The sequence below is a fragment of the Conger conger genome, chromosome 3 (assembly GCF_963514075.1).
Source record: "Conger conger chromosome 3, fConCon1.1, whole genome shotgun sequence".
Taxonomy (NCBI): Eukaryota; Metazoa; Chordata; class Actinopteri; order Anguilliformes; family Congridae; genus Conger; species Conger conger.
The window spans coordinates 19,964,346-19,988,975 of NC_083762.1; the positions used below are offsets into that span (position 1 = coordinate 19,964,346).

The 24,630-nt window shown below is 45.7% G+C and overlaps 1 protein-coding gene across 1 annotated transcript in view; it reads right to left on the reverse strand.

Moving 5' to 3' along the window:
- Positions 1-24,630, reverse strand: part of zanl (zonadhesin, like) — a 45,483-nt gene that overhangs the window by 10,694 nt on the left and 10,159 nt on the right. The window contains exons 13-87 of the mRNA XM_061233896.1: positions 24,365-24,558; positions 24,038-24,179; positions 23,616-23,860; positions 23,346-23,494; positions 23,028-23,156; positions 22,800-22,938; positions 22,498-22,639; positions 22,051-22,247; positions 21,754-21,892; positions 21,533-21,649; positions 21,195-21,319; positions 20,869-21,014; positions 20,584-20,727; positions 20,311-20,418; positions 19,964-20,133; positions 19,630-19,838; positions 19,252-19,393; positions 18,882-18,929; positions 18,546-18,739; positions 18,219-18,360; positions 17,797-18,041; positions 17,527-17,675; positions 17,209-17,337; positions 16,981-17,119; positions 16,677-16,818; positions 16,226-16,422; positions 15,929-16,067; positions 15,708-15,824; positions 15,370-15,494; positions 15,044-15,189; positions 14,759-14,902; positions 14,482-14,589; positions 14,135-14,304; positions 13,801-14,009; positions 13,423-13,564; positions 13,053-13,100; positions 12,717-12,910; positions 12,390-12,531; positions 11,968-12,212; positions 11,698-11,846; positions 11,380-11,508; positions 11,152-11,290; positions 10,848-10,989; positions 10,397-10,593; positions 10,100-10,238; positions 9,879-9,995; positions 9,541-9,665; positions 9,215-9,360; positions 8,930-9,073; positions 8,653-8,760; positions 8,306-8,475; positions 7,972-8,180; positions 7,594-7,735; positions 7,224-7,271; positions 6,888-7,081; positions 6,561-6,702; positions 6,139-6,383; positions 5,869-6,017; positions 5,551-5,679; positions 5,323-5,461; positions 5,045-5,160; positions 4,569-4,692; positions 4,272-4,410; positions 4,051-4,167; positions 3,713-3,837; positions 3,387-3,532; positions 3,102-3,245; positions 2,825-2,932; positions 2,478-2,647; positions 2,144-2,352; positions 1,768-1,909; positions 1,323-1,570; positions 985-1,162; positions 759-867; positions 131-225 (exon numbers count right to left, since the gene is read on the reverse strand). Coding sequence (XP_061089880.1) covers positions 131-225; positions 759-867; positions 985-1,162; positions 1,323-1,570; positions 1,768-1,909; positions 2,144-2,352; positions 2,478-2,647; positions 2,825-2,932; positions 3,102-3,245; positions 3,387-3,532; positions 3,713-3,837; positions 4,051-4,167; positions 4,272-4,410; positions 4,569-4,692; positions 5,045-5,160; positions 5,323-5,461; positions 5,551-5,679; positions 5,869-6,017; positions 6,139-6,383; positions 6,561-6,702; positions 6,888-7,081; positions 7,224-7,271; positions 7,594-7,735; positions 7,972-8,180; positions 8,306-8,475; positions 8,653-8,760; positions 8,930-9,073; positions 9,215-9,360; positions 9,541-9,665; positions 9,879-9,995; positions 10,100-10,238; positions 10,397-10,593; positions 10,848-10,989; positions 11,152-11,290; positions 11,380-11,508; positions 11,698-11,846; positions 11,968-12,212; positions 12,390-12,531; positions 12,717-12,910; positions 13,053-13,100; positions 13,423-13,564; positions 13,801-14,009; positions 14,135-14,304; positions 14,482-14,589; positions 14,759-14,902; positions 15,044-15,189; positions 15,370-15,494; positions 15,708-15,824; positions 15,929-16,067; positions 16,226-16,422; positions 16,677-16,818; positions 16,981-17,119; positions 17,209-17,337; positions 17,527-17,675; positions 17,797-18,041; positions 18,219-18,360; positions 18,546-18,739; positions 18,882-18,929; positions 19,252-19,393; positions 19,630-19,838; positions 19,964-20,133; positions 20,311-20,418; positions 20,584-20,727; positions 20,869-21,014; positions 21,195-21,319; positions 21,533-21,649; positions 21,754-21,892; positions 22,051-22,247; positions 22,498-22,639; positions 22,800-22,938; positions 23,028-23,156; positions 23,346-23,494; positions 23,616-23,860; positions 24,038-24,179; positions 24,365-24,558 — 11,223 coding nt within the window. The remainder of the gene's footprint in view (positions 1-130; positions 226-758; positions 868-984; positions 1,163-1,322; positions 1,571-1,767; positions 1,910-2,143; positions 2,353-2,477; positions 2,648-2,824; positions 2,933-3,101; positions 3,246-3,386; positions 3,533-3,712; positions 3,838-4,050; positions 4,168-4,271; positions 4,411-4,568; positions 4,693-5,044; positions 5,161-5,322; positions 5,462-5,550; positions 5,680-5,868; positions 6,018-6,138; positions 6,384-6,560; positions 6,703-6,887; positions 7,082-7,223; positions 7,272-7,593; positions 7,736-7,971; positions 8,181-8,305; positions 8,476-8,652; positions 8,761-8,929; positions 9,074-9,214; positions 9,361-9,540; positions 9,666-9,878; positions 9,996-10,099; positions 10,239-10,396; positions 10,594-10,847; positions 10,990-11,151; positions 11,291-11,379; positions 11,509-11,697; positions 11,847-11,967; positions 12,213-12,389; positions 12,532-12,716; positions 12,911-13,052; positions 13,101-13,422; positions 13,565-13,800; positions 14,010-14,134; positions 14,305-14,481; positions 14,590-14,758; positions 14,903-15,043; positions 15,190-15,369; positions 15,495-15,707; positions 15,825-15,928; positions 16,068-16,225; positions 16,423-16,676; positions 16,819-16,980; positions 17,120-17,208; positions 17,338-17,526; positions 17,676-17,796; positions 18,042-18,218; positions 18,361-18,545; positions 18,740-18,881; positions 18,930-19,251; positions 19,394-19,629; positions 19,839-19,963; positions 20,134-20,310; positions 20,419-20,583; positions 20,728-20,868; positions 21,015-21,194; positions 21,320-21,532; positions 21,650-21,753; positions 21,893-22,050; positions 22,248-22,497; positions 22,640-22,799; positions 22,939-23,027; positions 23,157-23,345; positions 23,495-23,615; positions 23,861-24,037; positions 24,180-24,364; positions 24,559-24,630) is intronic.

Here is a 24,630-nt window from a genome sequence, read left to right on the forward strand (position 1 = left end):
GTGCTATATAGTGCTTATGAATAATTTAGGAGCCTTCAAATAAAAAATTACCCAGAATCCTGACTGACGCATGGCTAAAAGGAACAGGGCATAGGCATGTGCTGGACATAATGTACTTTGGTTCTCTTACCGCTGGGGTCAGTGATCATGCCACAGCTGATTGGTTTCTGAGCCTCATTCTCCACCTTCTCGTCACACTCATCTACTCCCCCACCATGAGAACAGCTGATAAGAAACGAGAGGGAGAGTCAGAGAAGGGCTTTCAAGCAGAAATACAGATTCAGCGTTGTCATTTGTCCATCCAGAAAGTAGCCAAAAACGCTGGCGGTAAACAGCAGTAATATGAATGCAGGCGTTGATATGCTCTGTATAATACAATTTCTATTGATACTATTGGTAAGAATTTGAAAATAAACATTTGCTTTTCTGTTGTTGCACAAGTTGAGTTGTATGATATTTTCAGAGCTGGCAGCTGGCAGGTTTCATTGACATGTCTTTTCTGGCAGGTGTAGCAACAGCATGAGTGAGTGAAGTGCAGTGAGATTTTGTTGTAGGGGTACATTTTTCCAGGAGTGTACACAATGGAGCCATGTAATAATCAAGCACAGTAAAATGCCATAATGCAACCATCTTCTTTATGAAAGGCAGCAGAAACAATGAACTGATAAATGTACAACATATTGCTTTATGTGGAGGCCAGTACCCTCCATGAACTCTAAGCCCTCAACAAGCTGTGAAGTTGCTTTGGCAAAACTCACTTGGTGCGGTTGTCTGCGACTTGCCAACTTTCTCCCAACTGATTGGTGTTGGCTGCCGGTTTGCCATCTGGTTTCAGGTTATCATCACTGGGTTTACCATTATAGTTTCCTGTTGGAGCAGAAGGATTGTCATTTACACATTTTCTCTGTGAAGTGGGCAGAACAGTTACAACATGATTGTGTTGTACTTGAATCTAGATTCAACAGGGGTTAAAGAGCGCCTCACCACAGAGTCCACACAACAGTCCACTATAGGAGGAGGGCAGGCTGACATCCACATGGTGGTTCCCATCATATCGTACTAGCAGGCCAAAATCTGCATCCAGAACTGCAAATGTCCCACTCAAATAGATGCTCACACCATTGGGGAGAGACACAGGGAGGTGGACCCTTACACTGTTCACCTAGACATGGAGATGGAGAGGTGACACGAAACCTGAGTCTGTCTACTTAGACTGTCTAAACACAGACCCCCATAAAGCTGGTAAAAAAGTTCTGTTACAAAGAGACAAATGCTACATATTAGTTGAGCAGGAACTGGAAAGTATTCTTAGTTATCCTCACCTGAACTCTCCGCGCACTGCTCAGTATGACTTCAGAACCTTGAACATTGACAATAACAGCACGGACATAGGAGACATCCTTGTTATTGCGACGATGCTCATTCTGGGTGACGACAGAGAAGTATGGCAACCCAGAAGAGACATTACACGGCTTGGTAAGAGTATAAGAGCAAGAGCCTTGGAAGTGATGAACTTTCTTGTCAAAAGAGAGGTAGTGAGGGTCACCAGAAGCTGAACATGTTCCATGACCTGAGGAAGGAAAAGAAACATTGGTGAGAATGTGTGGACAAAAGTAGTGATCTCAGATGTGCGTAAAATGGCACAGAATTTAGTCTATTGAGTACTACAGTGAAGCAGAATGGTCCACGTCAAAAATGTTGAAACACTTCAAATGAATAGAAAAAACTGACACTGAATGTGGTTGCACAATGCCAAATGTGTCGTACCCAGTGGATGGCAGCCGTATTCTCCATCCTGCAGTTGGCAGACCTCATTGGGAGCACAGGTGTTCTTGCGGCACTCAATCACTCCCTCCCCTCTGCACACACAGCGCCCAGTACAACCCTCCAGATACCAGCTCTCATTCACCTAAACACACACAAGAAAGGACTCTCACTAGTGCATACCATACAATATATTGTAAATAACTCACTTGAATAGGATAAGATAGCAGTTCTGGGAGCCATTTACACAGGCAAAACATAGAAGTACTTTATTAAAAGCCACCTGGATTCACATTTGTCCATTGTACAGTTTTGGCTCATCGTTTGTGTTCAGTTAATGTTAATGTATGAAGATATACTATGTCAAGAGGGGACTCACAGGGTGGTAAGAGCCTTGGGGATCAACACAGCCACAGTCTCTGAGAGGAACACAGCGCTCATTGCTGAGGATGAAGCTGGGGTCACACTTGCAGCCCTCCACACAGTTCTCTCCACACCCTGGCTGTGCACCCCCACTGTGACCCACGCATGTCTCTGGACATGAGCTCACACATAAGGAGTAGTGACTGTTGGGGGGGCAGGCCAGAGCTGCACACACAGGAGGAAATAGACCATGATCAGTGCTGACACTGTTAAAGGCACAGAGTCAGAAATAGCTGTGCCTTTCTAAACTATACTAATACACATAGAATATTGAGTGTATTGAGACTCACGGCAGAAGTCTGGCTCCCTCCATTGGTGGACAGGGGCTCCTGCGCTGAGACAGGCATCTGTGTAGGACTGCAGCTGATCACATAGGGTTTGCTCAAGCCCGTCATATCGACACATGTCATACACACAGCTCTGGAAATAGGGCCGTGGGTCAACCATCTCAATGCAGTCCCTGCAGAAGTAGACACAGAATAAACCTATGTTCACAGAGGTAATGACAAGTGTTTATGTGGGAGCTGGCTGCATTTGTACACATGGAGCCCATGAAGAGTAGTGCTTTTGTATGCTGTGGATATAGATTGGAACGTGCAGAGTTAAGCTTATAGTTGAAGTGCTTGGGTGGTCTCACCTGAAAGGCCCTTGGGTGTCATTCAGTTTGCCGCAATTCTCAGGTTTGGACACCTCTGCCTCAAGACTGGGCTCACAGGGCGGTTCAGGTTTGTCATCAGACAAACACCTACAAATAATACCCAAGAGAATTACAGTTATTTTCTTTCATTTGCTTATTTACAAATAGTTAACTTATCAACTTGCATTAAGTAGCATTGTCAAATTTGTGCACCCACACAAACAGAAGATAGCATTCATATACACAGATTGTAGAGAAAATATGTAAAGAAACATACCTGTCATCCTCATCGTCCTCAGTTTGCCAGCTGTTACCAAACTGGTTTGAATTCCCGGCCAGTGAACCGTCTGGTTTGGTGAAGTCATTGTTTGGGTTTCCATCATAATCTCCACACAAACCACACATCTGGTCGAAGTAGGAGCTGACAGAGAATGACAAATGGATGAGGATTCTTCAAATCTACTGACTTTTAATTAGTCAGACATTTTTAGGATTTCCCTCCCAAGGCTGACTCTTCAGCCTCCTCCCACAGTATGGTCAAGTGGATTGCACCTCTACACACCTTGGGACTGAGATGTGTGCGTAGTGGTTCCCGTCCCAGCGTACTGTCAGACCGAAAGTGGTCTGCATGGTGACATACTGCCCAGCCAGGGAGAGAAAGATGAGCGGAGAAGGGGAGTGCGGGAGGGACACACGCAGACCATTCACCTGTAGAAGGAGAGCAGGAGAGAGTATTGGGAGAGGACAAATTACAGCAACGAATGATTACTCACCTGTGACTCTTCAGGGCTTCAGAGAGTTCCTGACAGCCCGGAGATTCTTTTAGGCTAACAAAAAATGTATATACACAGCCATGTCTCCTTTGGTCAACTTTGAATTTCTACTCACCAGAGTCCTTCTGCTCTTCATCAGAGTGACAGTGACTCCACTGACATTGACATACAGCTTGCGCAGGTATGAAACGCCTGCCACACCCCTCTCCTCATTCTTCCCCTCCACTGAGAACCAGGGACCTGCAAAACCATACCACAGATATCAAACACTATGTACTTGCAGCGGTGTAGCTTCTCTAAGAGAAGAGATATACTTCTCTGTATGTGTCTGTCTCTGTATATGCCTGCCTTGGGCAGTCTGCAGGTCAGGAAATTTGTCACGCTTCAATTCACAGCACCTAAACAGCAGTCACCAACTCTCTAGAATTTCTCTTGTCTTTTAGGTTGCAGTACCTGTGTGGTTTTGACAGCTCCTAGCCAGAGTATAGGTGCAGGTACCCATGAAGGTATAGTATTTCCCATCAAAGGTGGTGTAATGTGGGTCTCCAGAGATGTAACAGTCCTTTGTACCTGCAGAGAGAGATCATGTTATCTTGTCAAATATTCCTTTAACACATGAAGTAAGCTCAATCCATATCATTTGATGAGATTGCGTGGCAACTGGGAATACTCACTTAAGGGGTAGCAGCCCACCACTCCATTCTGCAGTCTACAGGCATGCTGAGGGGGACAGTCTCCAGGCCAGCACGACACAACCCCTCCCTCACATGTGCACTTGAGCTCACAGCCCTCAGTGTAGAACTCTTCCCCTGCCTGAGAGAAAATGAGAGCAGATAGAAAGGCATATTGTTCAGACACTGCAGGTAGGTCGAGCATACTTTAAAAAAAACTAAAAACAGAGAACATTTTTCTGAAATGCACACATACATTTTACTGTCAAATCATGGTTTCAGAGAAAGGCAATTGTTCACCTGGTAGTACTGTCCATTGAAGTTGCACCCACAGCTCTCCTGTTTAATACATTTCCCAGAACTGTAAACATATCCTGTGTCACACACACACCCCTCTGCACATGGTCCACTGCATTGTCCTGGGCTGGAATGGTGCAGGATGGGGGGCAAGGTGGAGCACACGCCTCATAGTGACTATTAGCTGGGCAGGGAAGAGCTGGAATACCGTGAGGATAGGAGGAAGGGGAAAAACAACAGTTGGTCAAAGTGATGATATTTAAACATTACATGTCACTGATTTAGCTCTTGCAAAAGGTTACTGAAATACAAGGAGTTATTTCCGTTTTGCACTCAATGGCTCCACAACTCAATATTATCAGAAAAAGGCACATTTTACAAAAAAAATTTAATATGAGAATCTCTTCATTAATAGCAGATTCCTTCATTTTGATGAAGTAGGAAGACACTCACGACAGAATGTGCCGTTTCTCCATGACCCAACGCTCACGTTGCGGTCCTGACACTCGTTGACGTAGGACTCCAGTGCTTCGCACAGCGATGTTTGAGCCCCGTCCAGTGCACACATGTCAAAGAGACAGTCCTGGAAGAAGCCCTGCACCAGGACAACAGTCAGGTTACTGGAGCTGCTTGCAGCCTCATGCCTCTTTCACTTAACTAAGCATTACATAAGGCACTTGTGCATAGTGCTTCCCCAACAAAACAATTGTTAAAGAAAACTACATTGAGTGATTGTGAACGTGGGACAGTAACTCACATTGGGGCTGACTCTGGGATGACAGGTGGCAAAGGGTCCCTTGGGATCTAATAACATGCCACAGTAGGCGGGACTCTCATACATATCCTCTTGATCATCACTGCATTCTGGGATTGTTTCATTGGGCTTCTTGTTGCAGCTAAAAGAATAAAGTTAAAGAACCATCATACCATGTGCATGAATCAAAATGCATTTCTGATCATGTCTGAGAATTACAGAACGTCTCACTTTGTGTCAGAGTTCCAACTGTGTCCAAACTCATTGGTATTTGTGACTAGCTGACCAGATGGTGTGCGGAAATCATCCTTGGGGTTTCCATTGTAGTCTCCACATAGCCCACACAAGCTGTTCTTGTAACTGGAATGAAATATACCAACAAACATGTTTTTTCCAAGGAAGAATTTGAACTCAGAAAATTCAATGGAAACAAGTAAAATATAAACTCATAGGCAGAGTTCACATCTTCAAGGTTTTCACTCTGTCGGCTGACAGTTTTACATCTTTTGCGTCAGTCACATTTCACTAACACCACTGTGGAAGACTCACTCGCTGGTGACTTTGATGTCCATGAAGTGGTTTCCATCGTATCGTACTGTAACACCAAAATCTGCAGCCACAGTGTAGTGTCTCCCCGACTTGAAGACAGACACGCCCTGAGCTGGGGTCACAGGCAGGTTGACTGTAGTCCCATTCACCTGAAGGAGGAGGTCACAGAGAGGGCGGAAGATATGTTTGTTGCTTCACTGTGGATCAAGCACAGAGGTCTGAAAGCTTTACAGTGAAAGCTCTTTTCCGCTCCACGCCCTTTCTTCTTACCTGCACAGTTCCCCCCTTCAGCACCGACACCACCACTCCGCGTGTGTGCACATGCACTGCTTTGACATAGGTGACAGAGAGCTGGTTGTAGCGATGCTCGTTATCAGCATAGACTGAAAAGGGTGGGGCCAGGGTGCTGTTGCAGGTGTCTGCCATGAGGTAGCTGCAGTTGCCCATGAAGCTATATCGCCGATGGTCAAACGTAGTGTAGTGAGGGTCATTTGTGGCGATGCAGGTGGAGGTGCCTACATGGAAAACAAGATTGGGTCCAGTGTGAGCAGTAAAAGGCAAACTACTGGCTGAAGCACATCAAATAGACTGCCGAAAACAAAGGATATCTGGATGGAGCAGAATTACAAGGACAACTTACAGGACTGGATCCAAATTCTCACTTTCACACACATTTAATGCACTTCTCCTACCTTTAGGATAGCAGCCTGTAACACCGTTGAATTCACGACACTCCTCTGTGGGCTCACAGGCATTGCTGACACAGTCCAGCGTGTAGTTCCCAATGCATCGACACAACTCTGAGCAGCCATCGCCAAAGATAATTTCCCCTGGCTGGGAGAGAGGACAAAATTCTCATGAATGAAGACCTTTAACCATGACAATTTACCGCTTTGAAAGAGTCTTGTTTCAGGCTTTAATGGTTGTCATGATGTAAACAGACTTTGAAGGAAATTCATTCTGCTGGTCATTTAACCATATACTGCTGAGTGAACCACAGCAGTGGTCATATTGCACACCTCATAGTAGTTGTTGCTCTCGTCCAAACAGCCACACTGGTGAAGGGGAACGCAGCGGCGACCACGGAACACATATCCTGGGTCACAGAAGCAGCCGCTGATACAGGAGCCGGTACAGTTGGTAGAGGGATCCTGGCAGCTTGGGATGCAGGCTGGGCCACATTCCTTATAGTGTGCATTGGGGGGACATTTCACTGCAGTTCAGGGAGTAGAAATGCATCTCACATGATTAGATGCTTTGACTCAGAGAGTAATGAGACACTCACAAGAAATTCAGTGAAAGCCAGTATGTTCCCATGTCTGAATGGACACTATTGTGTGAAGGACTATACTGACCAGGGGCTACAGTGGTTGGAGGCTGCGGTGTGGTGGGGCTCGGAGTTGCTGTGATAGGAGAAAAGTGAACATTATTCCTGAACAACATTGTAATCCTAATCTTTTGGAGTGAATCACCTTGTAACTGCTTTTGGGCACTGATAACAATTTTCCCAGTATTGCAAACTCAATTCTTAGCTTTCAGTGAAGTGTGTAAATTTAAGTACTCCACTTATTGTATGCCATTGATTGATTCCTGGAGTAGTGGGAGAGAGGTAGAGTAATTTAACAGCAGTCAATCTGAACATTCCACTTTCAATAACATTTGGTTTTACACCATGTGATGTTTTTCTGTGTTTTGTAGGCATGGGGTGAAGTCACTGTGTCATACCCAACGGATGGCAGCCGTATTCTCCATCCTGCAGTTGGCAGACCTCATTGGGTGCACAGGTGTTCTTGTGGCACTCAATCACTCCCTCCCCTCTGCACACACAGCGCCCAGTACAACCCTCCAGATACCAGCTCTCATTCACCTGAACACACACATGAAAGGACTCTCACTAGTGCTTTCTAGAATATATATGAAAAAAATAACTCATTTGAATGTCATAACATTGGAGTTATGGGACCCATTTACACAGGCAAAACATAGAAGTACTTTATTAAAAGCCACCTGGATTCACATTTGTCCATTGTACAGTTTTGGCTCATCGTTTGTGTTCAGTTAATGTTAATGTATGAAGATATACTATGTCAAGAGGGGACTCACAGGGTGGTAAGAGCCTTGGGGATCAACACAGCCACAGTCTCTGAGAGGAACACAGCGCTCATTGCTGAGGATGAAGCTGGGGTCACACTTGCAGCCCTCCACACAGTTCTCTCCACACCCTGGCTGTGCACCCCCACTGTGACCCACGCATGTCTCTGGACATGAGCTCACACATAAGGAGTAGTGACTGTTGGGGGGGCAGGCCAGAGCTGCACACACAGGAGGAAATAGACCATGATCAGTGCTGACACTGTTAAAGGCACAGAGTCAGAAATAGCTGTGCCTTTCTAAACTATACTAATACACATAGAATATTGAGTGTATTGAGACTCACGGCAGAAGTCTGGCTCCCTCCATTGGTGGACAGGGGCTCCTGCGCTGAGACAGGCATCTGTGTAGGACTGCAGCTGATCACATAGGGTTTGCTCAAGCCCGTCATATCGACACATGTCATACACACAGCTCTGGAAATAGGGCCGTGGGTCAACCATCTCAATGCAGTCCCTGCAGAAGTAGACACAGAATAAACCTATGTTCACAGAGGTAATGACAAGTGTTTATGTGGGAGCTGGCTGCATTTGTACACATGGAGCCCATGAAGAGTAGTGCTTTTGTATGCTGTGGATATAGATTGGAACGTGCAGAGTTAAGCTTATAGTTGAAGTGCTTGGGTGGTCTCACCTGAAAGGCCCTTGGGTGTCATTCAGTTTGCCGCAATTCTCAGGTTTGGACACCTCTGCCTCAAGACTGGGCTCACAGGGCGGTTCAGGTTTGTCATCAGACAAACACCTACAAATAATACCCAAGAGAATTACAGTTATTTTCTTTCATTTGCTTATTTACAAATAGTTAACTTATCAACTTGCATTAAGTAGCATTGTCAAATTTGTGCACCCACACAAACAGAAGATAGCATTCATATACACAGATTGTAGAGAAAATATGTAAAGAAACATACCTGTCATCCTCATCGTCCTCAGTTTGCCAGCTGTTACCAAACTGGTTTGAATTCCCGGCCAGTGAACCGTCTGGTTTGGTGAAGTCATTGTTTGGGTTTCCATCATAATCTCCACACAAACCACACATCTGGTCGAAGTAGGAGCTGACAGAGAATGACAAATGGATGAGGATTCTTCAAATCTACTGACTTTTAATTAGTCAGACATTTTTAGGATTTCCCTCCCAAGGCTGACTCTTCAGCCTCCTCCCACAGTATGGTCAAGTGGATTGCACCTCTACACACCTTGGGACTGAGATGTGTGCGTAGTGGTTCCCGTCCCAGCGTACTGTCAGACCGAAAGTGGTCTGCATGGTGACATACTGCCCAGCCAGGGAGAGAAAGATGAGCGGAGAAGGGGAGTGCGGGAGGGACACACGCAGACCATTCACCTGTAGAAGGAGAGCAGGAGAGAGTATTGGGAGAGGACAAATTACAGCAACGAATGATTACTCACCTGTGACTCTTCAGGGCTTCAGAGAGTTCCTGACAGCCCGGAGATTCTTTTAGGCTAACAAAAAATGTATATACACAGCCATGTCTCCTTTGGTCAACTTTGAATTTCTACTCACCAGAGTCCTTCTGCTCTTCATCAGAGTGACAGTGACTCCACTGACATTGACATACAGCTTGCGCAGGTATGAAACGCCTGCCACACCCCTCTCCTCATTCTTCCCCTCCACTGAGAACCAGGGACCTGCAAAACCATACCACAGATATCAAACACTATGTACTTGCAGCGGTGTAGCTTCTCTAAGAGAAGAGATATACTTCTCTGTATGTGTCTGTCTCTGTATATGCCTGCCTTGGGCAGTCTGCAGGTCAGGAAATTTGTCACGCTTCAATTCACAGCACCTAAACAGCAGTCACCAACTCTCTAGAATTTCTCTTGTCTTTTAGGTTGCAGTACCTGTGTGGTTTTGACAGCTCCTAGCCAGAGTATAGGTGCAGGTACCCATGAAGGTATAGTATTTCCCATCAAAGGTGGTGTAATGTGGGTCTCCAGAGATGTAACAGTCCTTTGTACCTGCAGAGAGAGATCATGTTATCTTGTCAAATATTCCTTTAACACATGAAGTAAGCTCAATCCATATCATTTGATGAGATTGCGTGGCAACTGGGAATACTCACTTAAGGGGTAGCAGCCCACCACTCCATTCTGCAGTCTACAGGCATGCTGAGGGGGACAGTCTCCAGGCCAGCACGACACAACCCCTCCCTCACATGTGCACTTGAGCTCACAGCCCTCAGTGTAGAACTCTTCCCCTGCCTGAGAGAAAATGAGAGCAGATAGAAAGGCATATTGTTCAGACACTGCAGGTAGGTCGAGCATACTTTAAAAAAAACTAAAAACAGAGAACATTTTTCTGAAATGCACACATACATTTTACTGTCAAATCATGGTTTCAGAGAAAGGCAATTGTTCACCTGGTAGTACTGTCCATTGAAGTTGCACCCACAGCTCTCCTGTTTAATACATTTCCCAGAACTGTAAACATATCCTGTGTCACACACACACCCCTCTGCACATGGTCCACTGCATTGTCCTGGGCTGGGAATGGTGCAGGATGGGGGGCAAGGTGGAGCACACGCCTCATAGTGACTATTAGCTGGGCAGGGAAGAGCTGGAATACCGTGAGGATAGGAGGAAGGGGAAAAACAACAGTTGGTCAAAGTGATGATATTTAAACATTACATGTCACTGATTTAGCTCTTGCAAAAGGTTACTGAAATACAAGGAGTTATTTCCGTTTTGCACTCAATGGCTCCACAACTCAATATTATCAGAAAAAGGCACATTTTACAAAAAAAATTTAATATGAGAATCTCTTCATTAATAGCAGATTCCTTCATTTTGATGAAGTAGGAAGACACTCACGACAGAATGTGCCGTTTCTCCATGACCCAACGCTCACGTTGCGGTCCTGACACTCGTTGACGTAGGACTCCAGCGCTTCGCACAGCGATGTTTGAGCCCCGTCCAGTGCACACATGTCAAAGAGACAGTCCTGGAAGAAGCCCTGCACCAGGACAACAGTCAGGTTACTGGAGCTGCTTGCAGCCTCATGCCTCTTTCACTTAACTAAGCATTACATAAGGCACTTGTGCATAGTGCTTCCCCAACAAAACAATTGTTAAAGAAAACTACATTGAGTGATTGTGAACGTGGGACAGTAACTCACATTGGGGCTGACTCTGGGATGACAGGTGGCAAAGGGTCCCTTGGGATCTAATAACATGCCACAGTAGGCGGGACTCTCATACATATCCTCTTGATCATCACTGCATTCTGGGATTGTTTCATTGGGCTTCTTGTTGCAGCTAAAAGAATAAAGTTAAAGAACCATCATACCATGTGCATGAATCAAAATGCATTTCTGATCATGTCTGAGAATTACAGAACGTCTCACTTTGTGTCAGAGTTCCAACTGTGTCCAAACTCATTGGTATTTGTGACTAGCTGACCAGATGGTGTGCGGAAATCATCCTTGGGGTTTCCATTGTAGTCTCCACATAGCCCACACAAGCTGTTCTTGTAACTGGAATGAAATACACCAACAAACATGTTTTTTCCAAGGAAGAATTTGAACTCAGAAAATTCAATGGAAACAAGTAAAATATAAAATCATAGGCAGAGTTCACATCTTCAAGGTTTTCACTCTGTCGGCTGACAGTTTTACATCTTTTGCGTCAGTCACATTTCACTAACACCACTGTGGAAGACTCACTCGCTGGTGACTTTGATGTCCATGAAGTGGTTTCCATCGTATCGTACTGTAACACCAAAATCTGCAGCCACAGTGTAGTGTCTCCCCGACTTGAAGACAGACACGCCCTGAGCTGGGGTCACAGGCAGGTTGACTGTAGTCCCATTCACCTGACGGAGGAGGTCACAGAGAGGGCGGAAGATATGTTTGTTGCTTCACTGTGGATCAAGCACAGAGGTCTGAAAGCTTTACAGTGAAAGCTCTTTTCCGCTCCACGCCCTTTCTTCTTACCTGCACAGTTCCCCCCTTCAGCACCGAAACCACCACTCCGCGTGTGTGCACATGCACTGCTTTGACATAGGTGACAGAGAGCTGGTTGTAGCGATGCTCGTTATCAGCATAGACTGAAAAGGGTGGGGCCAGGGTGCTGTTGCAGGTGTCTGCCATGAGGTAGCTGCAGTTGCCCATGAAGCTATATCGCCGATGGTCAAACGTAGTGTAGTGAGGGTCATTTGTGGCGATGCAGGTGGAGGTGCCTACATGGAAAACAAGATTGGGTCCAGTGTGAGCAGTAAAAGGCAAACTACTGGCTGAAGCACATCAAATAGACTGCCGAAAACAAAGGATATCTGGATGGAGCAGAATTACAAGGACAACTTACAGGACTGGATCCAAATTCTCACTTTCACACACATTTAATGCACTTCTCCTACCTTTAGGATAGCAGCCTGTAACACCGTTGAATTCACGACACTCCTCTGTGGGCTCACAGGCATTGCTGACACAGTCCAGCGTGTAGTTCCCAATGCATCGACACAACTCTGAGCAGCCATCGCCAAAGATAATTTCCCCTGGCTGGGAGAGAGGACAAAATTCTCATGAATGAAGACCTTTAACCATGACAATTTACCGCTTTGAAAGAGTCTTGTTTCAGGCTTTAATGGTTGTCATGATGTAAACAGACTTTGAAGGAAATTCATTCTGCTGGTCATTTAACCATATTCTGCTGAGTGAACCACAGCAGTGGTCATATTGCACACCTCATAGTAGTTGTTGCTCTCGTCCAAACAGCCACACTGGTGAAGGGGAACGCAGCGGCGACCACGGAACACATATCCTGGGTCACAGAAGCAGCCGCTGATACAGGAGCCGGTACAGTTGGTAGAGGGATCCTGGCAGCTTGGGATGCAGGCTGGGCCACATTCCTTATAGTGTGCATTGGGGGGACATTTCACTGCAGTTCAGGGAGTAGAAATGCATCTCACATGATTAGATGCTTTGACTCAGAGAGTAATGAGACACTCACAAGAAATTCAGTGAAAGCCAGTATGTTCCCATGTCTGAATGGACACTATTGTGTGAAGGACTATACTGACCAGGGGCTGCAGTGGTTGGAGGCTGCGGTGTGGTGGGGCTCGGAGTTGCTGTGATAGGAGAAAAGTGAACATTATTCCTGAACAACATTGTAATCCTAATCTTTTGGAGTGAATCACCTTGTAACTGCTTTTGGGCACTGATAACAATTTTCCCAGTATTGCAAACTCAATTCTTAGCTTTCAGTGAAGTGTGTAAATTTAAGTACTCCACTTATTGTATGCCATTGATTGATTCCTGGAGTAGTGGGAGAGAGGTAGAGTAATTTAACAGCAGTCAATCTGAACATTCCACTTTCAATAACATTTGGTTTTACACCATGTGATGTTTTTCTGTGTTTTGTAGGCATGGGGTGAAGTCACTGTGTCATACCCAACGGATGGCAGCCGTATTCTCCATCCTGCAGTTGGCAGACCTCATTGGGTGCACAGGTGTTCTTGTGGCACTCAATCACTCCCTCCCCTCTGCACACACAGCGCCCAGTACAACCCTCCAGATACCAGCTCTCATTCACCTGAACACACACATGAAAGGACTCTCACTAGTGCTTTCTAGAATATATATGAAAAAAATAACTCATTTGAATGTCATAACATTGGAGTTATGGGACCCATTTACACAGGCAAAACATAGAAGTACTTTATTAAAAGCCACCTGGATTCACATTTGTCCATTGTACAGTTTTGGCTCATCGTTTGTGTTCAGTTAATGTTAATGTATGAAGATATACTATGTCAAGAGGGGACTCACAGGGTGGTAAGAGCCTTGGGGATCAACACAGCCACAGTCTCTGAGAGGAACACAGCGCTCATTGCTGAGGATGAAGCTGGGGTCACACTTGCAGCCCTCCACACAGTTCTCTCCACACCCTGGCTGTGCACCCCCACTGTGACCCACGCATGTCTCTGGACATGAGCTCACACATAAGGAGTAGTGACTGTTGGGGGGGCAGGCCAGAGCTGCACACACAGGAGGAAATAGACCATGATCAGTGCTGACACTGTTAAAGGCACAGAGTCAGAAATAGCTGTGCCTTTCTAAACTATACTAATACACATAGAATATTGAGTGTATTGAGACTCACGGCAGAAGTCTGGCTCCCTCCATTGGTGGACAGGGGCTCCTGCGCTGAGACAGGCATCTGTGTAGGACTGCAGCTGATCACATAGGGTTTGCTCAAGCCCGTCATATCGACACATGTCATACACACAGCTCTGGAAATAGGGCCGTGGGTCAACCATCTCAATGCAGTCCCTGCAGAAGTAGACACAGAATAAACCTATGTTCACAGAGGTAATGACAAGTGTTTATGTGGGAGCTGGCTGCATTTGTACACATGGAGCCCATGAAGAGTAGTGCTTTTGTATGCTGTGGATATAGATTGGAACGTGCAGAGTTAAGCTTATAGTTGAAGTGCTTGGGTGGTCTCACCTGAAAGGCCCTTGGGTGTCATTCAGTTTGCCGCAATTCTCAGGTTTGGACACCTCTGCCTCAAGACTGGGCTCACAGGGCGGTTCAGGTTTGTCATCAGACAAACACCTACAAATAATACCCAAGAGAATTACAGTTATTTTCTTTCATTTGCTTATTTACAAATAGTTAACTTATCAACTTGCATTAAGTAGCATTGTCAAATTTGTGCACCCACACAAACAGAAGATAGCATTCATATACACAGATTGTAGAGAAAATATGTAAAGAAACATACCTGTCATCCTCATCGTCCTCAGTTTGCCAGCTGTTACCAAACTGGTTTGAATTCCCGGCCAGTGAACCGTCTGGTTTGGTGAAGTCATTGTTTGGGTTTCCATCATAATCTCCACACAAACCACACATCTGGTCGAAGTAGGAGCTGACAGAGAATGACAAATGGATGAGGATTCTTCAAATCTACTGACTTTTAATTAGTCAGACATTTTTAGGATTTCCCTCCCAAGGCTGACTCTTCAGCCTCCTCCCACAGTATGGTCAAGTGGATTGCACCTCTACACACCTTGGGACTGAGATGTGTGCGTAGTGGTTCCCGTCCCAGCGTACTGTCAGACCGAAAGTGGTCTGCATGGTGACATACTGCCCAGCCAGGGAGAGAAAGATGAGCGGAGAAGGGGAGTGCGGGAGGGACACACGCAGACCATTCACCTGTAGAAGGAGAGCAGGAGAGAGTATTGGGAGAGGACAAATTACAGCAACGAATGATTACTCACCTGTGACTCTTCAGGGCTTCAGAGAGTTCCTGACAGCCCGGAGATTCTTTTAGGCTAACAAAAAATGTATATACACAGCCATGTCTCCTTTGGTCAACTTTGAATTTCTACTCACCAGAGTCCTTCTGCTCTTCATCAGAGTGACAGTGACTCCACTGACATTGACATACAGCTTGCGCAGGTATGAAACGCCTGCCACACCCCTCTCCTCATTCTTCCCCTCCACTGAGAACCAGGGACCTGCAAAACCATACCACAGATATCAAACACTATGTACTTGCAGCGGTGTAGCTTCTCTAAGAGAAGAGATATACTTCTCTGTATGTGTCTGTCTCTGTATATGCCTGCCTTGGGCAGTCTGCAGGTCAGGAAATTTGTCACGCTTCAATTCACAGCACCTAAACAGCAGTCACCAACTCTCTAGAATTTCTCTTGTCTTTTAGGTTGCAGTACCTGTGTGGTTTTGACAGCTCCTAGCCAGAGTATAGGTGCAGGTACCCATGAAGGTATAGTATTTCCCATCAAAGGTGGTGTAATGTGGGTCTCCAGAGATGTAACAGTCCTTTGTACCTGCAGAGAGAGATCATGTTATCTTGTCAAATATTCCTTTAACACATGAAGTAAGCTCAATCCATATCATTTGATGAGATTGCGTGGCAACTGGGAATACTCACTTAAGGGGTAGCAGCCCACCACTCCATTCTGCAGTCTACAGGCATGCTGAGGGGGACAGTCTCCAGGCCAGCACGACACAACCCCTCCCTCACATGTGCACTTGAGCTCACAGCCCTCAGTGTAGAACTCTTCCCCTGCCTGAGAGAAAATGAGAGCAGATAGAAAGGCATATTGTTCAGACACTGCAGGTAGGTCGAGCATACTTTAAAAAAAACTAAAAACAGAGAACATTTTTCTGAAATGCACACATACATTTTACTGTCAAATCATGGTTTCAGAGAAAGGCAATTGTTCACCTGGTAGTACTGTCCATTGAAGTTGCACCCACAGCTCTCCTGTTTAATACATTTCCCAGAACTGTAAACATATCCTGTGTCACACACACACCCCTCTGCACATGGTCCACTGCATTGTCCTGGGCTGGGAATGGTGCAGGATGGGGGGCAAGGTGGAGCACACGCCTCATAGTGACTATTAGCTGGGCAGGGAAGAGCTGGAATACCGTGAGGATAGGAGGAAGGGGAAAAACAACAGTTGGTCAAAGTGATGATATTTAAACATTACATGTCACTGATTTAGCTCTTGCAAAAGGTTACTGAAATACAAGGAGTTATTTCCGTTTTGCACTCAATGGCTCCACAACTCAATATTATCAGAAAAAGGCACATTTTACAAAAAAAATTTAATATGAGAATCTCTTCATTAATAGCAGATTCCTTCATTTTGATGAAGTAGGAAGACACTCACGACAGAATGTGCCGTTTCTCCATGACCCAACGCTCACGTTGCGGTCCTGACACTCGTTGACGTAGGACTCCAGCGCTTCGCACAGCGATGTTTGAGCCCCGTCCAGTGCACACATGTCAAAGAGACAGTCCTGGAAGAAGCCCTGCACCAGGACAACAGTCAGGTTACTGGAGCTGCTTGCAGCCTCATGCCTCTTTCACTTAACTAAGCATTACATAAGGCACTTGTGCATAGTGCTTCCCCAACAAAACAATTGTTAAAGAAAACTACATTGAGTGATTGTGAACGTGGGACAGTAACTCACATTGGGGCTGACTCTGGGATGACAGGTGGCAAAGGGTCCCTTGGGATCTAATAACATGCCACAGTAGGCGGGACTCTCATACATATCCTCTTGATCATCACTGCATTCTGGGATTGTTTCATTGGGCTTCTTGTTGCAGCTAAAAGAATAAAGTTAAAGAACCATCATACCATGTGCATGAATCAAAATGCATTTCTGATCATGTCTGAGAATTACAGAACGTCTCACTTTGTGTCAGAGTTCCAACTGTGTCCAAACTCATTGGTATTTGTGACTAGCTGACCAGATGGTGTGCGGAAATCATCCTTGGGGTTTCCATTGTAGTCTCCACATAGCCCACACAAGCTGTTCTTGTAACTGGAATGAAATATACCAACAAACATGTTTTTTCCAAGGAAGAATTTGAACTCAGAAAATTCAATGGAAACAAGTAAAATATAAAATCATAGGCAGAGTTCACATCTTCAAGGTTTTCACTCTGTCGGCTGACAGTTTTACATCTTTTGCGTCAGTCACATTTCACTAACACCACTGTGGAAGACTCACTCGCTGGTGACTTTGATGTCCATGAAGTGGTTTCCATCGTATCGTACTGTAACACCAAAATCTGCAGCCACAGTGTAGTGTCTCCCCGACTTGAAGACAGACACGCCCTGAGCTGGGGTCACAGGCAGGTTGACTGTAGTCCCATTCACCTGAAGGAGGAGGTCACAGAGAGGGCGGAAGATATGTTTGTTGCTTCACTGTGGATCAAGCACAGAGGTCTGAAAGCTTTACAGTGAAAGCTCTTTTCCGCTCCACGCCCTTTCTTCTTACCTGCACAGTTCCCCCCTTCAGCACCGACACCACCACTCCGCGTGTGTGCACATGCACTGCTTTGACATAGGTGACAGAGAGCTGGTTGTAGCGATGCTCGTTATCAGCATAGACTGAAAAGGGTGGGGCCAGGGTGCTGTTGCAGGTGTCTGCCATGAGGTAGCTGCAGTTGCCCATGAAGCTATATCGCCGATGGTCAAACGTAGTGTAGTGAGGGTCATTTGTGGCGATGCAGGTGGAGGTGCCTACATGGAAAACAAGATTGGGTCCAGTGTGAGCAGTAAAAGGCAAACTACTGGCTGAAGCACATCAAATAGACTGCCGAAAACAAAGGATATCTGGATGGAGCAGAATTACAAGGACAACTTACAGGACTGGATCCAAATTCTCACTTTCACACACATTTAATGCACTTCTCCTACCTTTAGGATAGCAGCCTGTAACACCGTTGAATTCACGACACTCCTCTGTGGGCTCACAGGCATTGCTGACACAGTCCAGCGTGTAGTTCCCAATGCATCGACACAACTCTGAGCAGCCATCGCCAAAGATAATTTCCCCTGGCTGGGAGAGAGGACAAAATTCTCATGAATGAAGACCTTTAACCATGACAATTTACCGCTTTGAAAGAGTCTTGTTTCAGGCTTTAATGGTTGTCATGATGTAAACAGACTTTGAAGGAAATTCATTCTGCTGGTCATTTAACCATATACTGCTGAGTGAACCACAGCAGTGGTCATATTGCACACCTCATAGTAGTTGTTGCTCTCGTCCAAACAGCCACACTGGTGAAGGGGAACGCAGCGGCGACCACGGAACACATATCCTGGGTCACAGAAGCAGCCGCTGATACAGGAGCCGGTACAGTTGGTAGAGGGATCCTGGCAGCTTGGGATGCAGGCTGGGCCACATTCCTTATAGTGTGCATTGGGGGGACATTTCACTGCAGTTCAGGGAGTAGAAATGCATCTCACATGATTAGATGCTTTGACTCAGAGAGTAATGAGACACTCACAAGAAATTCAGTGAAAGCCAGTATGTTCCCATGTCTGAATGGACACTATTGTGTGAAGGACTATACTGACCAGGGGCTGCAGTGGTTGGAGGCTGCGGTGTGGTGGGGCTCGGAGTTGCTGTGATAGGAGAAAAGTGAACATTATTCCTGAACAACATTGTAATCCTAATCTTTTGGAGTGAATCACCTTGTAACTGCTTTTGGGCACTGATAACAATTTTCCCAGTATTGCAAACTCAATTCTTAGCTTTCAGTGAAGTGTGTAAATTTAAGTACTCCACATATTGTATGCCATTGATTGACTCCTGGAGTAGTGGGAGAGAGGTAGAGTAATTTAACAGCAGTCAATCTGAACATTCCACTTTCAATAACATTTGGTTTTACACCATGTGATGTTTTTCTGTGTTTTGTAGGCATGGGGTGAAGTCACTGTGTCATACCCAACGGATGGCAGCCGTATTCTCCATCCTGCAGTTGGCAGACCTCATTGGGTGCACAGGTGTTCTTGTGGCACTCAATCACTCCCTCCCCTCTGCACACACAGCGCCCAGTACAACCCTCCAGATACCAGCTCTCATTCACCTGAACACACACATGAAAGGACTCTCACTAGTGCTTTCTAGAATATATATGAAAAAAATAACTCATTTGAATGTCATAACATTGGAGTTATGGGACCCATTTACACAGGCAAAACATAGAAGTACTTTATTAAAAGCCACCTGGATTCACATTTGTCCATTGTACAGTTTTGGCTCATCGTTTGTGTTCAGTTAATGTTAATGTATGAAGATATACTATGTCAAGAGGGGACTCACAGGGTGGTAAGAGCCTTGGGGATCAACACAGCCACAGTCTCTGAGAGGAACACAGCGCTCATTGCTGAGGATGAAGCTGGGGTCACACTTGCAGCCCTCCACACAGTTCTCTCCACACCCTGGCTGTGCACCCCCACTGTGACCCACGCATGTCTCTGGACATGAGCTCACACATAAGGAGTAGTGACTGTTGGGGGGGCAGGCCAGAGCTGCACACACAGGAGGAAATAGACCATGATCAGTGCTGACACTGTTAAAGGCACAGAGTCAGAAATAGCTGTGCCTTTCTAAACTATACTAATACACATAGAATATTGAGTGTATTGAGACTCACGGCAGAAGTCTGGTTCCCTCCATTGGTGGACAGGGGCTCCTGCGCTGAGACAGGCATCTGTGTAGGACTGCAGCTGATCACATAGGGTTTGCTCAAGCCCGTCATATCGACACATGTCATACACACAGCTCTGGAAATAGGGCCGTGGGTCAACCATCTCAATGCAGTCCCTGCAGAAGTAGACACAGAACAAACCTATGTTCACAGAGGTAATGACAAGTGTTTATGTGGGAGCTGGCTGCATTTGTACACATGGAGCCCATGAAGAGTAGTGCTTTTGTATGCTGTGGATATAGATTGGAACGTGCAGAGTTAAGCTTATAGTTGAAGTGCTTGGGTGGTCTCACCTGAAAGGCCCTTGGGTGTCATTCAGTTTGCCGCAATTCTCAGGTTTGGACACCTCTGCCTCAAGACTGGGCTCACAGGGCGGTTCAGGTTTGTCATCAGGCAAACACCTACAAATAATACCCAAGAGAATTACAGTTATTTTCTTTCATTTGCTTATTTACAAATAGTTAACTTATCAACTTGCATTAAGTAGCATTGTCAAATTTGTGCACCCACACAAACAGAAGATAGCATTCATATACACAGATTGTAGAGAAAATATGTAAAGAAACCTGTCATCCTCATCGTCCTCAGTTTGCCAGCTGTTACCAAACTGGTTTGAATTCCCGGCCAGTGAACCGTCTGGTTTGGTGAAGTCATTGTTTGGGTTTCCATCATAATCTCCACACAAACCACACATCTGGTCGAAGTAGGAGCTGACAGAGAAAGACAAATGGAGGAGGATTCTTCAAATCTACTTACTTTTAATTAGTCAGACATTTTTAGGATTTCCCTCCCAAGGCTGACTCTTCAGCCCCCTCCCACTGTATGGTCAAGTGGACTGCACCTCTACACACCTTGGGACTGAGATGTGTGCGTAGTGGTTCCCGTCCCAGCGTACTGTCAGACCGAAAGTGGTCTGCATGGTGACATACTGCCCAGCCAGGGAGAGAAAGATGAGCGGAGAAGGGGAGTGCGGGAGGGACACACGCAGACCATTCACCTGTAGAAGGAGAGCAGGAGAGAGTATTGGGAGAGGACAAATTACAGCAACGAATGATTACTCACCAGTGACTCTTTAGGGCTGCAGAGAGTTCCTGACAGCCCGGAGATTCTTTTAGGCTAACAAAAAATGTATATACACAGCCATGTCTCCTTTGGTCAACTTTGAATTTCTACTCACCAGAGTCCTTCTGCTCTTCATCAGAGTGACAGTGACTCCACTGACATTGACATACAGCTTGCGCAGGTATGAAACGCCTGCCACACCCCTCTCCTCATTCTTCCCCTCCACTGAGAACCAGGGACCTGCAAAACCATACCACAGATATCAAACACTATGTACTTGCAGCGGTGTAGCTTCTCTAAGAGAAGAGATATACTTCTCTGTATGTGTCTGTCTCTGTATATGCCTGCCTTGGGCAGTCTGCAGGTCAGGAGATTTGTCACGCTTCAATTCACAGCACCTAAACAGCAGTCACCAACTCTCTAGAATTTCTCTTGTCTTTTAGGTTGCAGTACCTGTGTGGTTTTGACAGCTCCTAGCCAGAGTATAGGTGCAGGTACCCATGAAGGTATAGTATTTCCCATCAAAGGTGGTGTAATGTGGGTCTCCAGAGATGTAACAGTCCTTTGTACCTGCAGAGAGAGATCATGTTATCTTGTCAAATATTCCTTTAACACATGAAGTAAGCTCAATCCATATCATTTGATGAGATTGCGTGGCAACTGGGAATACTCACTTAAGGGGTAGCAGCCCACCACTCCATTCTGCAGTCTACAGGCATGCTGAGGGGGACAGTCTCCAGGCCAGCACGACACAACCCCTCCCTCACATGTGCACTTGAGCTCACAGCCCTCAGTGTAGAACTCTTCCCCTGCCTGAGAGAAAATGAGAGCAGATAGAAAGGCATATTGTTCAGACACTGCAGGTAGGTCGAGCATACTTAAAAAAAAAAAAAAAACAGAGAACATTTTTCTGAAATGCCCACATACATTTTACTGTCAAATCACGGTTTCAGAGAAAGGCAATTGTTCACCTGGTAGTACTGTCCATTGAAGTTGCACCCACAGCTCTCCTGTTTAATACATTTCCCAGAACTGTAAACATATCCTGTGTCACACACACACCCCTCTGCACATGGTCCACTGCATTGTCCTGGGCTGGGAATGGTGCAGGATGGGGGGCAAGGTGGAGCACACGCCTCATAGTGACTATTAGCTGGGCAGGGAAGAGCTGGAATACCGTGAGGATAGGAGGAAGGGGAAAAACAACAGTTGGTCAAAGTGATGATATTTAAACATTACATGTCACTGATTTAGCTCTTGCAAAAGGTTACTGAAATAAAAGGAGTTATTTCCGTTTTGCACTCAATGGCTCCACAACTCAATATTATCAGAAAAAGGCACATTTTAGAAAAAGATTTAATATGAGAATCTCTTCATTAATAGCAGATTCCTTCATTTTGTAGTAGGAAGACACTCACGACAGAATGTGCTGTTTCTCCATGACCCAACGCTCACGTTGCGGTCCTGACACTCGTTGACGTAGGACTCCAGTGCTTCGCACAGCGATGTTTGAGCCCCGTCCAGTGCACACATGTCAAAGAGACAGTCCTGGAAGAAGCCCTGCACCAGGACAACAGTCGGGTTACTGGAGCTGCTTGCAACCTCATGCCTCTTTCACTTAACTAAGCATTACATAAGGCACTTGTGCATAGTGCTTCCCCAACAAAACAATTGTTAAAGAAAACTACATTGAGTGATTGTACGTGGGACAGTAACTCACATTGGGGCTGACTCTGGGATGACAGGTGGCAAAGGGTCCCTTGGGATCTAATAACATGCCACAGTAGGCGGGACTCTCATACATATCCTCTTGATCATCACTGCATTCTGGGATTGTTTCATTGGGCTTCTTGTTGCAGCTAAAAGAATAAAGTTAAAGAACCATCATACCATGTGCATGAATCAAAATGCATTTCTGATCATGTCTGAGAATTACAGAACATCTCACTTTGTGTCAGAGTTCCAACTGTGCCCAAACTCATTGGTATTTGTGACTAGCTGACCAGATGGTGTGCGGAAATCATCCTTGGGGTTTCCATTGTAGTCTCCACATAGCCCACACAAGCTGTTCTTGTAACTGGAATGAAATATACCAACAAACATGTTTTTCCCAAGATAGAATTTGAACTCAGAAAATTCAATGGAAACAAGTAAAATATAAAATGATAGGCAGAGTTCACATCTTCAAGGTTTTCACTCTGTCGGCTGACAGTTTTACATCTTTTGCATCAGTCACATTTCACTAACACCACTGTGGAAGACTCACTCGCTGGTGACTTTGATGTCCATGAAGTGGTTTCCATCGTATCGTACTGTAACACCAAAATCTGCAGCCACAGTGTAGTGTCTCCCCGACTTGAAGACAGACACGCCCTGAGCTGGGGTCACAGGCAGGTTGACTGTAGTCCCATTCACCTGAAGGAGGAGGTCACAGAGAAGGCGGAAGATATGTTTGTTGCTTCACTGTGGATCAAGCACAGAGGTCTGAAAGCTTTACAGTGAAAGCTCTTTTCCGCTCCACGCCCTTTCTTCTTACCTGCACAGTTCCCCCCTTCAGCACCGACACCACCACTCCGCGTGTGTGCACATGCACTGCTTTGACATAGGTGACAGAGAGCTGGTTGTAGCGATGCTCGTTATCAGCATAGACTGAAAAGGGTGGGGCCAGGGTGCTGTTGCAGGTGTCTGCCATGAGGTAGCTGCAGTTGCCCATGAAGCTATATCGCCGATGGTCAAACGTAGTGTAGTGAGGGTCATTTGTGGCGATGCAGGTAGAGGTGCCTACATGGAAAACAAGATTGGGTCCAGTGTGAGCAGTAAAAGGCAAACTACTGGCTGAAGCACATCAAATAGACTGCCGAAAACAAAGGATATCTGGATGGAGCAGAATTACAAGGACAACTTACAGGACTGGATCCAAATTCTCACTTTCACACACATTTAATGCACTTCTCCTACCTTTAGGATAGCAGCCTGTAACACCGTTGAATTCACGACACTCCTCTGTGGGCTCACAGGCATTGCTGACACAGTCCAGCGTGTAGTTCCCAATGCATCGACACAACTCTGAGCAGCCATCACCAAAGATAATTTCCCCTGGCTGGGAGAGAGGACAAAATTCTCATGAATGAAGACCTTTAACCATGACAATTTACCGCTTTGAAAGAGTCTTGTTTCAGGCTTTAATGGTTGTCATGATGTAAACAGACTTTGAAGGAAATTCATTCTGCTGGTCATTTAACCATATACTGCTGAGTGAACCACAGCAGTGGTCATATTGCACACCTCATAGTAGTTGTTGCTCTCGTCCAAACAGCCACACTGGTGAAGGGGAACGCAGCGGCGACCACGGAACACATATCCTGGGTCACAGAAGCAGCCGCTGATACAGGAGCCGGTACAGTTGGTAGAGGGATCCTGGCAGCTTGGGATGCAGGCTGGGCCACATTCCTTATAGTGTGCATTGGGGGGACATTTCACTGCAGTTCAGGGAGTAGAAATGCATCTCACATGATTAGATGCTTTGACTCAGAGAGTAATGAGACACTCAC